General features: G+C 31.6%; 1 protein-coding gene across 6 annotated transcripts in view; it reads right to left on the bottom strand.

The window, feature by feature from the left end:
• Window positions 1-14,028, bottom strand: part of LOC134721369 (adenylate cyclase type 2-like) — an 81,818-nt gene that overhangs the window by 30,495 nt on the left and 37,295 nt on the right. For all 6 annotated transcript variants that reach the window (XM_063584325.1, XM_063584328.1, XM_063584327.1 and 3 more), the window contains exons 4-6: window positions 10,296-10,445; window positions 7,899-8,029; window positions 1,862-1,976 (exon numbers count right to left, since the gene is read on the bottom strand). In XM_063584325.1, the coding sequence (XP_063440395.1) occupies window positions 1,862-1,976; window positions 7,899-8,029; window positions 10,296-10,445 (396 nt within the window). The remainder of the gene's footprint in view (window positions 1-1,861; window positions 1,977-7,898; window positions 8,030-10,295; window positions 10,446-14,028) is intronic.

Here is a 14,028-nt window from a genome sequence, read left to right as displayed (position 1 = left end):
ATGTCTATGACTGTAGTAGTATGAACACTTTGAGTCCTATTTTGTAAATCTCATTCTTATATTATTTTATAAACATGGAGATCAATCCATATTAATATATTGCACTTTCATCTGAAAGTATCTAATTTATCTGTAATAGAATGTTATTTAGTTCAATAACTTTTAACAAATAGTTTCTTTTTACAGGCATATATTTGAACCATACAAAAATAAACCATATTGTACAAGAAAAATGCTGTTACGACTATTCCATCAATACTTCTAATATCCCATTTTTATATTCATTCTCTAAGTGTGAAAAACAAGCAAGATTTTCTATCATTCATTATACATAAGGACAAATTGCTTTCATTTCAGCAACAATGATTTCTTATTTTTTGGTCAAATGATTTGATTCACAAGCATACCAGGCCTTTTCCCACTATTCAGACCTTTTGCCAGTCTTTCATATGGCTGGTTTCATTGTTAAACTAACCATGAATGATTGCTGTTATCTTTTATTACTATGGGTCAGAATTGTCAATATTTTGTTTGCTGTGCATTGCATCAATACATCAATGTTCAATACATGCTGTATGATTAATATAACTGACCATCTAAGGATCACCATTTCACAATAACAACAGCAGCAGATTAATCACAATGTAATTGAAATATATCTCAGTATTGACTTACAGAAAAAAAAATGTATATCTCTTGTAAACAGTAGACCTTGAAAATTGATATATTTTCACTGTACTCAGAAATTAACGGGGATATTAACAGCATACTTGATGTCACATTAACAAATTTCTCTTGGAAATAATGTTAATGTGAACAGTAAAAAAATTATAATATAAAATACTATAATCTATGGGTAGGGTGTCTGCAAACATGTTTATACCTTCTACATCCTGTATGTGCCTTTCACAAGTCAGGAGCATATAAATCATAGGTTTTCATTAATTCTATTTCCATTCTTAATTTTGTTCAATTGAGTTTTCTAGTTTTTAATTGTTTTACATTTGTCATTTCAGGGCCTTTCATACCTGACTATGTGGTATGGGTTTTTCTCATGTTTGAAGGCTGTGCAGTGACCTATAGTTGTTAATTTCTTTATCATTTGGTCTCTTGTGAAAAGTTGTCCTATTTGGCAATCATACGGTCCACTTCTTATTTTTATATTCAAGTAAATAAGTATACTTTATCTGTCTATTTTCAAGCTAAAGGTTAGGCAAGGATAATTTAATTTTTTGGCAAAAATAAGTTCCCTTTGAAGGGGAGAAGCCATTTATAAATATGAAAATTTAAAGTTATACAAGTTATCTCCCTTTCAAATATCCAAGTCTTTTTTAATTTTTTTTCCTAATCTGAATACATTTTGTACTAACTAAAATGAGAAAATAATTTTTGGAGAAGCCATGAATTTAGATATCTCTTGAGTTATATAAAATGAAGTCAGACAGTCCAATGACAATTATACTTCCCCAATGGAGGTTGAATGGTAGTATTGCTTAAATGAGCAAGAGAGTGCACAATATTATACTTATTTCCACAGGAACCAAAATTACAAAAAAAAAGAAGATAATGAAATTTATATAATTTGAATTTTTAAGCAGTTATTTCTAAAACTGTAAAATCAAGTAGACCTAAAAAAAAAACCAAGTTGATCTCACAGCAAAACAAATTTGTTTAAAACTTTTTGGAATGTAAGGTAATGACATCAAACTTTGTGCTTTATTTGACCTTTTTAACTTTTTTATTTGAACTTCACTAATGAGTTGTTTGTAGAGGAAACATGCATCTGGTGTATACAATTTTAATCCTGATTTTTATGAAGAGTTTATTTAGATGAATTGTAAAGTCAAAAAGTATATATTACCTCTGCCAACTGGTCAAATCTTCCAAACAGCCTATTAAGAAGATCGATGAGTTCATTTGGACTCTCACATTTTGCTGACAATGGTGTAAAATTAACTATATCAGCATACAGAATACTGAAAAATAGAAATCAGAATATATCTAAAATCTAAACTGCAAAAATATCACACAATGTCCTTAATTGTTGAAGTGGGTTTTTTTTTTAATTTCTCTATGCTTTTTGAAATCTACAATTTCTGAATAGAAGAAAATAAAATTATATTGTAAAAATATTGAGTTAGACATTGTGTCTTTGATGTATTTTTCATACATTGTAGGAAACAAAAAATATCTTAACCAAAGGTAATGAATCTTGAACTCTGGGTCATAGTAATAAGCCTTTTTAGATGGACAGTTAAATACAATTTTTAGATGCATTCTAATTTAAATTGCAATGACTATAGGCTATAGCGCTATATATTTCAAATGTACATGACTTGTATAATAAAGTAATATCATGTTATTTATATTGAAATAGTTATTTGACAGTCACTTCAATACTTAATTGATAGGGGTAGCCGCTGGGTTTCTGTGACCCCACCCTTTTCATATAATTTAGTTTAAAAAATGAATACCTTTTCATATATTTTGTTGAATTGTTGAAATATTTCATTAAATTGCATCATGTATAATGACCATAAAACTTATCCTGCACAATATCACTATCATCATTATATACAATCAACTTTTATTTGTGCAGTTAAGTGCAATAACCTTTTATTATCAAAATCATTAATCACACAAAATAGAGTACACCCTTTCATTTGTATAGGGATGACCTTGGTCAAAATTAATCAACATTCTGTAAAGATATTTAATTATTATATGTTATATTAATCTTAGAAAACTATCTGAGGAAAAGAATGAAAATCCTCACTTGGGAAATGTCAGATATATTAGAACTGACTTGGCAGAAAGTTGATTTACGGTGAAAACTAATGTAGCATAACAAACCTGGGATGATAAGAATATACTATTATAAATGATTTGATAAGAACAAATTCTCATCATTATTTCAAACATTTTGGCTTTTTGAAGAAAAACAATATTTTTAAAACCTTTGTCCAATTCTGCCTAATACAACCATGTAATGCTTACAAATGTTAAAAGAGAAACACACAACTTTAAATGTATTTTCTGGAGAAACACTAAAACTTTATATGTATTTTCTGGTGAAACACTCAAACTTTATATGTATTTTCTGGAGAAACACTCAAACTTTATATGTATTTCCAGAGAAACACTAGAACCTTATATTTATTTTCTAGAGAAACACTTTAAGAATTAATCTATGGCTAAAAATAACTGCTAGCTTTTAAATATTTTTATTGGTGAAATTTTATTTCTTAGAACTAATTGGCTTCTATTAACAAGAGTAAAATTTAATAATTGAAAACAACCACAACTTATTTATATGCTATAGTAGAGTAAACAGCAGTATTGTTTTCCAGCAAATCACAATAAGTTATTCATAACATGTTAACCCTTTCCTCCATTGACATTTTTTTTTTGCATACTTGATTCGCATAGGATTTTTCAATAAAATGCTAAAAATATGCTTTAAAGTATAAACAAATTGTGAAAAACAAATATTTCATCAAATAAATTCAAGTCAGATATTCTTATGAATATCCTTTTCATATTGGATACAAATTTTTTAAGTCTGAATCAGACACTTTGTAATCAAAGTATTTCAACAGAGGTACTACACAGGCGTCAAAAGGCGTCATTATGGAGTACAGGGGGTGGCGTCAAAAGGCGTCACTATGGAGGAAAGGGTTAAACAAGGATTCAAGACTCAACTCACTGAAAGTAAAACATCATGGCAATCAAATTCAAATATTCTTTATAATACTTTATGAATACTTTTTTAAATACTTTATAGATAGAATTTATATGAGTTAAATGTATCCCCAATCCAAAAAATTTAATATATATTTCTTTATTCTCATTTTCTGCCTTAGTTTTCAGGACTTTCACAAACATTTTTATAGTGGAAATAAATTTGAAATGTGCAAATAGTTATGACACAATCTGTGCAGTAAAGAGCATAAAATTTAAAAACAGTTGTAGGTAGAATACATTTTTGGCAAAGTACATTGTATTAGCGAGTGTTAACTAGCAATCTCAGACAGAAATATGAAACAAATATTTCATAAATTCGTTCTTTATATCTTTATCTGTTTTGTAATTACTAACCAATATAACCCTTAAATTTTTCCAATTCATCAATACCCCAATACACAATTAACAGCTAAAACTGGCTTTGTACTACCAAACCAAAGTAATTTTTGTATAATATTGGAAATTTTTTGTGCTGTTTGTTAACTATCATGATCATGTGAAAGTTTTCTTACAAGTAATTAGTTTTGATGTAGTAGAAAGCAATAAATATCATTTTTTTAGTAGGAATTATGCCAAGTCATAACTTCCTATCATTCATGATAAAACTTAAGTAGACAAGCCAAAAATAAGTTTTTACTTTCCTTTTTAGCTTTACTTATCATACTAATAATGATGAGGCCACTTTTAATATCATACATAAACTGTTAACTCAAGAGATATGTCTCGCCTGTGTTACATTATCACATTCTTAAAAATTTGTTGACATCATTGCCAGAAACATGATGCTTTTTATATATAGACTTGTTTCCACATCTCTGTGACTAGTAGATTACCATACTTATCTGTATACAAGAGGCACAAAGGAGTCTTTTCTACATCAATGAACATGAAAAGCCTCCACAAACTTTTTGGGGTTCAATTAAACCCCTAAATAAGGTCAAAAGTAGTTAAACTAAAAACAAACTTATATATTCATACCAAATTTAATAATATTCACTTCGAGGGCTATATGTTATATGAAAAGTGTAGTTTTCATAAAATTGTACATGTTTAATTGACATAAGTTTCATAGCAGACGTCTTAAAGATGATTCTGCTAGCTTTTATTCAATTACAAACCAGTTTCAGTGAAGTTTTCTATTTAAAGTCATAAAAAACCTCAAATTAAAAAAAAATATGCATATGATTTTTATAACTAAATGGATAGTTTACATTATACAACTTGTGTACATATACTTTTTTCTGAGAAAAATTCTTTAATTTGTCCACATTTAGAAGAAGTTTACTTATTTTTAATTGCTTGCTTCCAGGAAGAAATTCGCCAACATATTTTCCATATGCATAGTGACCCGAGCGTAACCCTCCTCGTAAAAATCCGGTGACCACAATACGCATGGATCTGTCATTGAAATAAACAAATATCTGATAATATATGTTTTAAACACGTGCTCAATACCCATGCTTTTTGTGATTTGTTTACTATAAGGTGACAATCGATAAAACTCGGCTTTTAATGAGCAGCCATATTTGTTAAATCATAACAAACAGAGAGAGAAAACTAGAGGCTCTAAAGAGCCTGTGTCGCTCACCTTGGTATATGTGAATATTAAACAAAGGAAGCAGATGGATTCATGACAAAATTGTGTTTTGGTGATGGTGATGTGTTTGTAAATCTTTCTTTACTAAACAGTCTTGCTTCTTACAATTATCTCTTTCTATAATGAACTTGGCCCAGTGGTATTAGTGGAAATGTTAATAAAAATTTACAAATTTTATGAAAATTGTTAAAAATTGACTATAAAGGACAATAACTCCCTAGGGGGTCAATTGACCATTTCGGTCATGTGACTTATTTGTTCATCTTACTTTGCTGAACATTATTGCTGTTTACAGTTTATCATCATCTATAATAATATTCAAGATAATAACCAAAAACAGCAAAATTTCCTTAAAATTACCTATTCACGGGCAGCAACCCAACAACAGGTTGTCAGATTCATCTGAAAATTACAGGGCAGATAGATATTGATTTAATAAACATTTCAACCCACGCCAGATTTGCTCTAAATGCTTTGGTTTTTGAGTTATAAGCCAAAAACTGCATTTTACTCATATGTTCTATTTTTAGCTGTGGTGGCCATCTTGGTTGGTTGACCGGGTCACGCCACACATTTTTTAAACTAGATACCCCAAAGATGATTGTTGCCAAGTTTGGATTAATTTGGCACAGTAGTATCAGAGGAGAAGATTTTTGTAAAAGATAACTAAGATTTACGAAAAATGGTTAAAAATTTACTATAAAGGGCAATAACTCCTAAAGGGGTCAACTGACCATTTCGGTCATGTTGACTTATTTGTAAATCTTACTTTGATGAACATTATTGCTGTTTACAGTTTATCTCTATCTATAATAATATTCAAAATAATAACCAAAAGCAGCAAAATTTCTATAAAATTACCAATTAAGGGGCAGCAACCCAACAACGGGTTGTCCGATTCATCTGAAAATTTCAGGGCAGATAGATCTTGACCTGATAAACAATTATACCCCACTTCAGATTTGCTCTAAATGCTTTGGTTTTTGAGTTATAAGCCAAAAACTGCATTTTACCCCTAAGTTCTATTTTTAGCCATGGCGGCCATCTTGGTTGGTTTGGCAGGTCACGCCACACATTTTTTAAACTAGATACCCCAATGATGATTGTGGCCAAGTTTGGTTTAATTTGGCCCAGTAGTTTCAGAGGAGAAGATTTTTGTAAAAGCTAACGACAACGGACGACGACGACGGACAACGACGGCGGACAACGACGACGGACGCCGGGTGATGGGAAAAGCTCACTTGGCCCTTTGGGCCAGGTAAGCTAAAAATGACGATTATATGATATATTTGCGATAATAATGATAAAATCGTGCACAGAGGACTAAGTTTATGATTTATACATGCATTGGTTCAAGAATTGGACAAACATTATTCACCACTCACTCGTTTCATATGACTTTAAACAGACCATTGAATTATGGACAAAATGTTTTGATATATTTCTGAATGTTATTTTTCAATATTGATTGTGTTGTTTTATTTGCTTCTTCTTTTGATGCATGAACTTTACATCATAAATTAAATGATTTTTTATTTTTGTATTCATTAATCTTTGTTCTTTTTTCTCTGTCCATTTGTATAAATGTAGGTTTAACACAGAGAATACTTTCTTTACATGGATTACTGTTTTATGTATAACTTCCTCATACGTACATACCTAACATCCTGGTAATGGGACTCTACATATAATTCTTATCCCCCATACGTACATACCTAACATCCTGGTAATGGAACTCTACATATAATTCATTCTTATTCCCCATACGTACATACCTAACATCCTGGTAATGGGACTCTACATATAATTCATTCTTATCCCCCATACCTACATACCTAACATCCTGGTAATGGGACTCTACATATAATTCATTCTTATCCCCCATACGTACATACCTAACATCCTGGTAATGGGACTCTACATATAATTCATTCTTATCCCCCATACGTACATACCTAACGATTCCTGGTAATGGGACTCTATATATAATTCATTCTTATCCCCCATACGTACATACCTAACATCCTGGTAATGGGACTCTACATATAATTCATTCTTATCCCCCATACGTACATACCTAACATCCTGGTAATGGGACTCTACATATAATTCATTCTTATCCCCCATACATACATACCTAACATCCTGGTAATGGGACTCTACATATAATTCATTCTTATCCCCCATACGTACATACCTAACATCCTGGTAATGGGACTCTACATATAATTCATTCTTATCCCCCATACGTACATACCTAACATCCTGATAATGGGACTCTACATATAATTCATTCTTATTCCCCATACGTACATACCTAACATCCTGGTAATGGGACTCTACATATAATTCATTCTTATCCCCCATACATACATACCTAACATCCTGGTAATGGGACTCTACATATAATTCATTCTTATCCCCCATACATACATACCTAACATCCTGGTAATGGGACTCTACATATAATTCATTCTTATCCCCCATACGTACATACCTAACATCCTGGTAATGGGACTCTACATATAATTCATTCTTATCCCCCATATGTACATACCTAACATCCTGGTAATGGGACTCTACATATAATTCAGGATTTTTATTTGAATGGTTTAACATTTTCTCTGTTATATCCCCCTTCATTTCTTCTACCATGTCTCCGGGTATACAACTATTTAACAACTCGTCCTGAAAATATAACATACCACAACTCCTTTTAAATAATGCAATATTACCTACCTTCTTAATCATACTAAAAAAAAAGAAAAATTAAAATGTTCAATAAATATAAATATGCTCTGATAACTGTAACTGGATAGAAGAATATAAACTTTTAAACAAGAATGTTTACTGAGCTAACAACTGTATCACCAGGGAGACATATTATAATTATAGCCTGGAATAGGTCTATCATAAAGGGAATTGATGGCAGTAACTTCATTTAGCATATCAGTGTAGGGTTGAATAGATAGGAAGATATCCAATCTGATTTACTTCTCTTTTTATATAGCGAAATTCAATAAAAATTTTTTTTAAAAAGAATGTGTCGCAGGTCAGGAATGCCCTGGCTCAAGCTTTGCAATTTGCAATTATAAGAAGGGTCCTAAATGAGGGGTGAAAGGTAATTTTTTTTAACCCAAGGGGAATTCAACTCTAAAACTGTAAGTAACTCTACACCCTGATTTCAATTCTGTCTGCAAGGTTTTGGTTCTTACCATTCTGTTTGAGGTTAAAAAACTAGATGCTCTCAAGAGCCTGTTTCACTCACCTGACTCTACTTTTTTATTGAAATCATATAAAAAGAGATAAAATTTGGCTACAAAGTTACAACACTTGACCAGAACCTGAATAGGAAAGGAGCATTCATGCTATGTTTGGTTTCATTCAATTCAGTGGTTCTCTAGTAGAAGACTTTTGTATGCATTTGCCATAGGGTACTATGTTAAACTAATTCATCTTGGATGATGGATGGGCTACAAAGTAACAATACTTAGTCAACAACTCATAAGGAACAGTCATGCCATGTTTGGTTTCATTCCATTCAGTGGTTTTCTAAAAGAAATCATTTGTATGCATTTTCCATAGGGTCCTATTTTAAACCAAGTCACCCCACTGGTGGCCATCTTGGATGTTGGATCGGCAACAAAGTAAAAACACTTGGTCAGCAGCTCATAAGGAACATTCATGCTATGTTAGGTGTCATTCCATTCAGTGGTTTCCTAAAAGAAGTCATTTGTATGCATTTCCTATAGGGTCCTATGTTAAACTAAGTCCCCCGCTGGCAGCCGTCTTGGAAGATGGATCAGCTACAAAGTAACAACACTTGGTCAGCATCTGATAAGGAACATTCATGCTATGTTTGATGTCATTCCATTCAGTGGTTTTCTAAAAGAAGTCATTTGTATGCATTTCCCATAGGGTCCTATGTTAAACCAAGTCACCCGCTGGCAGCCATCTTGGATGATGGATCAGCTACAAAGTAACAACACTTGGTCAGCATCTGATAAGGAACATTCATGCTATGTTTGATGTCATTCCATTCAGTGGTTTTCTAAAAGAAGTCATTTGTATGCATTTCCCATAGGGTCCTATGTTAAACCAAGTCACCCGCTGGCGGCCATCTTGGATGATGGATCAGCAACAAAGTAACAACATTTGGTCAGCACCTCATTATGGAACATACATAATATGTTTGGCTTCATTCCATTCTGTGGTTCTCTGAAAGAAGTCATTTGTATTCATTTCCCATAGGGTCCTATCTTAAACTAAGTCCTCCACTGGCGGCCATCTTGGATGATGGATCAGCTAAAAATTAACAAAGCTTGGTCAGCACCTCATAAGGAACATTCATACTATCTTTGGTTTTATCCCATTCAGTGGTTCTCTAAAAGAAGTCATTTGTATGCATTTCCCATAGGGTCCTATGTTAAACTTAGTCCCCTGCTGGCGGCCATCTTGGATGATGGATCAGCTACAAAGTAACAACACTTGGTCAGCACCTCATAAGAAACATTCATGCCATGTTTGGTTTCATTCCATTCCGTGGTTTTCTAGAAGTTCAAAATGTAAAAAGTTTACGCCGGTGACGATGAACGAGGACAGACAACGCCAGAGGACAACAGACAACAAACACCAAATGATGAGAAAAGCTCACCTTTGGGCCAGGTGAGCTAAAAACATGAAATGAGAAAAACTTAATTTAGGTATGGAAAAAAAAAAGTACATCTGTAGAGTGCAGAAACCAAAATAGGACAGACAGAAAGATGAAAGGAAGGGCGGTCAAGGATAACTCTTAATACATGTACTAATGCCTATGCCAGGGTCATAAAAAAATGTTTATATAAAGAAATTTGTTCCTATTTAGCATGAGTGTTTGCTTTGTATGAAAATACTTACATACCAAATTTCATTTACTCACAGAATTTAATATTGCACAGAAAAACTAATTACATACCCTTTGATTGTTTTCCCATTCAAGCTTCTTCTTAACTTGGATCATACTCCTTGCTTCCAAGAAAGTGTGTCTGTGATGTAGATCAGTAAGATATTTGTGACCAATTCCCATCATATTAGCACTCAGTAGAATAACAAAGTTTGAGACAAGCTGAAATCAGTTCAATAAAAGGATAAATATTCAATTTCAATATCAAATACCAATGCAAATATTAGAAAGTAACATTAAAACAGTCATCTGAAAAATATGTAAAAACTTTGGGATTGGTGGTTCCTTTATGATAAGCTTTATCTTTTTATTGTTCTATCTGAAAAAAAAGTTTATACATGTAGGTAACTTTGGGGGGAAATTTTGAGCATAAATGTAATGCATGTCATTATTGTGAGTTAATTTGTTCCAATTTTAGAATTCTATAATTAAGTCAAAATATTGTGTATATTAATTTAATGCCACATCCTTTTTTGGTTGGAAACTTAGGCATTCAAGTCAAATCAAATACTTGTAGCATAGCTCATTTTCTATGGGGAGACGGTCATCTGAGCAGGGAAAATATAGAACATATAAAAAATAAGAAGTGGTATGATTGACAATGAGACACCTCTCCACAACAAGAGATCAAATAACACAGAACTTAACAACTATATGTCAAGGTACAGGCTTCAACAATGAGCAAAGCCCATACTGCATAATCAGCTATAATTTAAGGCCCTGAAACAGCACAATTACACTAATGGGATAAATAAAGTTGTATACATTTTCCATGAACTGGATAAAAGGTGTATATACAACAACAAAAAATTGCAAAGAGATATTCATAATTAGTTACTGAGTAACATGTCAAAAACAATAAGGTTATGGGGTCTACCTTTCATTCAATTCCAGTAAAGGTGGACACAATTAAAGGAAGATATCAATTTTCTTCTTTTTCTTGTAGAACAAAGATTGGAAAATATGTACATACAAAAATTACATTGCAGTGAAATATCAATTACTGAGTAACATGTCAAAAACATTAAAGTTATGGGGGCAACTTTTCATTCAATTGCAATAAAGGGGAATACAATTAAAAGGAAGATATATCAATTGTCTTCTTTTTCTTTCAGAATAAAAAAATCGAAATAATTCTTCTCATAACCAAGGATTTGTCTAACTATACAAATCCTTGTCATAACCAATAAACAATGCTTGTTTCATATATCATGCCTATTATTCATATAAAAATCAAATGTTTCTTTCATATTATTCATATAAAAATCAAATGTTTCTTTCATATTATTCATATAAAAATCAAATGTTTGTTATTTTGAAATAGTTGTCTTCTTCTTCTAAACTGTACACAAGTTACAATCTTAACAGTATAATATTTAGATGAAAATTAAGGAATGTTGTTTTTGGCTTTAAAAATTTACAAGAATGGAATACTATACCATATTTCTCTAATTAGCAGCCAGTTTGGTTTGATTTTGCCAAAATAAGATGAAAATAGCTGATACATAAATACTGTCTTACCAGATGAGGTAATAAGCATTGTGTGCAAATTTCATAACATTTGGTTTATGGCAAACTAAAGTTAAAGAACAGAAATGAAAATTGCTGAATATTTCCATACATAAAAGGACAAAACTCAAGAACAGTTACAGTTACACAATCCAAAATTTGGGGATATATATATATGAACAGACAGACATGCAGACAAAGGTAACATTTAATGCCCCCTCTACCACAGCAAAATAATGTTAAGGTAAAATACCCTGTAAGATAGGGTCTAATAATTTAGCATGGTTTTTTTGGCAAATGATTCATGAATGGGAAGGCAAGTTTTAATTAGTTGAATGACATATGAGACAAAAATTATAAATCAAAAGATTCATTTATCATATTTAGTAGTCTATGTTTAACAAATGATTGAAAAATAAATTTACCAAAAAAAAACTTTGCAAAGTTGATCAAAGATTTAAAATAAATCAGTTCAATACATAAATCAAGGTTAAGATAACAATGTAAATATCAAGGTTGTATTTGATCTAAACTACATAACATTATTTCTCATGAATGAATGCCTTTAACTTACAAAAATCAGTTTGCTAGGACACCAAACAGTTTAAGAAAGCTAGCATAACAATTTTTAACAACATATATTATATAACTATGTATAGTAAATCAAAATCTCTACAATTTACTTGGTACAGTACAGCAATAAAAATTTCCATAATTTACTATATAACATATTGAAATCTCCACAATGTTCATAGGTTACAGATAAATGCTATCTGAATAAAATGATGAGCAATTTTCCAACATATAAATCAGAAAATTTTTACAGATTAAAATTACTTCCACAATTATTATCAGTATTAAAATGTTATTACCAGTAATTCATCTGTCAAGTAATTATCCAGTCAAATGTCAAATCACTTCCATTCTAGCTCATTTATACTGGCATTTATATATATGTCTTAAAGGTTAAAAAGGGTAGAAAAAACAAACAAGAGGCTCTCAATAGCCTGTGTTGCTCGACTGATTCTACTTTGGTTTTGGAAATAATGTAAAAACAGATCTAAATCATAACAGATACTCTAATAATGATTGATGCCAACTTTTGTTTAATATTGGCCCCATAATTTAAAACTAGAGGCTCGCAAGAGCCTGTATCGCTCATCTGACTCTATTTGGGTTTTTGAAATCATATTAAAAAAAAAAAAATTGGGCTACGAAGTAACAACACTTGGCCAGCACCTCATAAAGGAAAAGAACATTCATGCCATGTTTGGTTTCATTCCATTCAGTTGTTCTCTAAAAGAAGTCATTTGTATGCATTTTCCATAGGGTCCTATGTTAAACTAAGTCCCCCACTGCCGGCCATCTTGGATGATGGATCAGCTACAAAGTAATAACACTCGGTCAGCACCTCATAAGGAACATTCATGCTATGTTTGGTTTCATTCCATTCATTGCACCTAGAAAAAGCTTTGGAATGTATTTTCCATAGGGTCCCTCTGGTGGCAGCCATGATTTGTTTCAATCCATTAAGTGGTTTTCTAGAAGAAGATATTTCCTATAGGATCCTTTGGTAAACATTGCCTCATAAGGAACATTCATGCCATGTTTTGTTTCATTCAATTCAGTGATTCTCTAAAAGAAGACATTTGTATGTATTTCCCAAAGAATCCTATGTTAAATAAGTTCCCCACTGGTGGCCATCTCGTATGATGGGTCGGCTTCATACAGTAACAATACATGGTCAGCACCTCATAAGGAACATTCATGTCATGTTTGGTTCCATTCCATTCAGTGGTTCTCCAGAAGAAAATCAAATTGTAAAAAGTTAACAATAATGACAGCCACGGATGACGTACAACAGACATCGGATGCCAAGTGATGGAAATGACCCTATGGGCCATGCAGGTGAGCGAAAAAGTGATTAAATATAATAAAAAATATTCTGAATACTGCTTATGAATAGAAGGAGATGTTGATAGAAGGCAATTATTTTACACAAGAAATACTTGTACTGTACAGTAATACTAGGAAAAGTAAACACTACAGAAAAACTAAGAATAAGTGCCAAAATTAGTTGAAGACACTTAATAGGCAGCATTAGGCACAATCCAGATAAAAAATATAAAATATGATTTCCTTTTTTTTTTGTTTTTGAATCATTTATTATATAAGAATTGTGAAATAATTTTTCGCTATTGATACAATCAGTTAAATCTATTTTTGTTAAAATAAG

Source organism: Mytilus trossulus, chromosome 6 (assembly GCF_036588685.1).
Source record: "Mytilus trossulus isolate FHL-02 chromosome 6, PNRI_Mtr1.1.1.hap1, whole genome shotgun sequence".
NCBI classification, from domain to species: Eukaryota; Metazoa; Mollusca; class Bivalvia; order Mytilida; family Mytilidae; genus Mytilus; species Mytilus trossulus.
The sequence above is the reverse complement of the archived record's forward strand: the minus strand, read 5'-3'. Positions and strand labels throughout refer to the sequence as shown.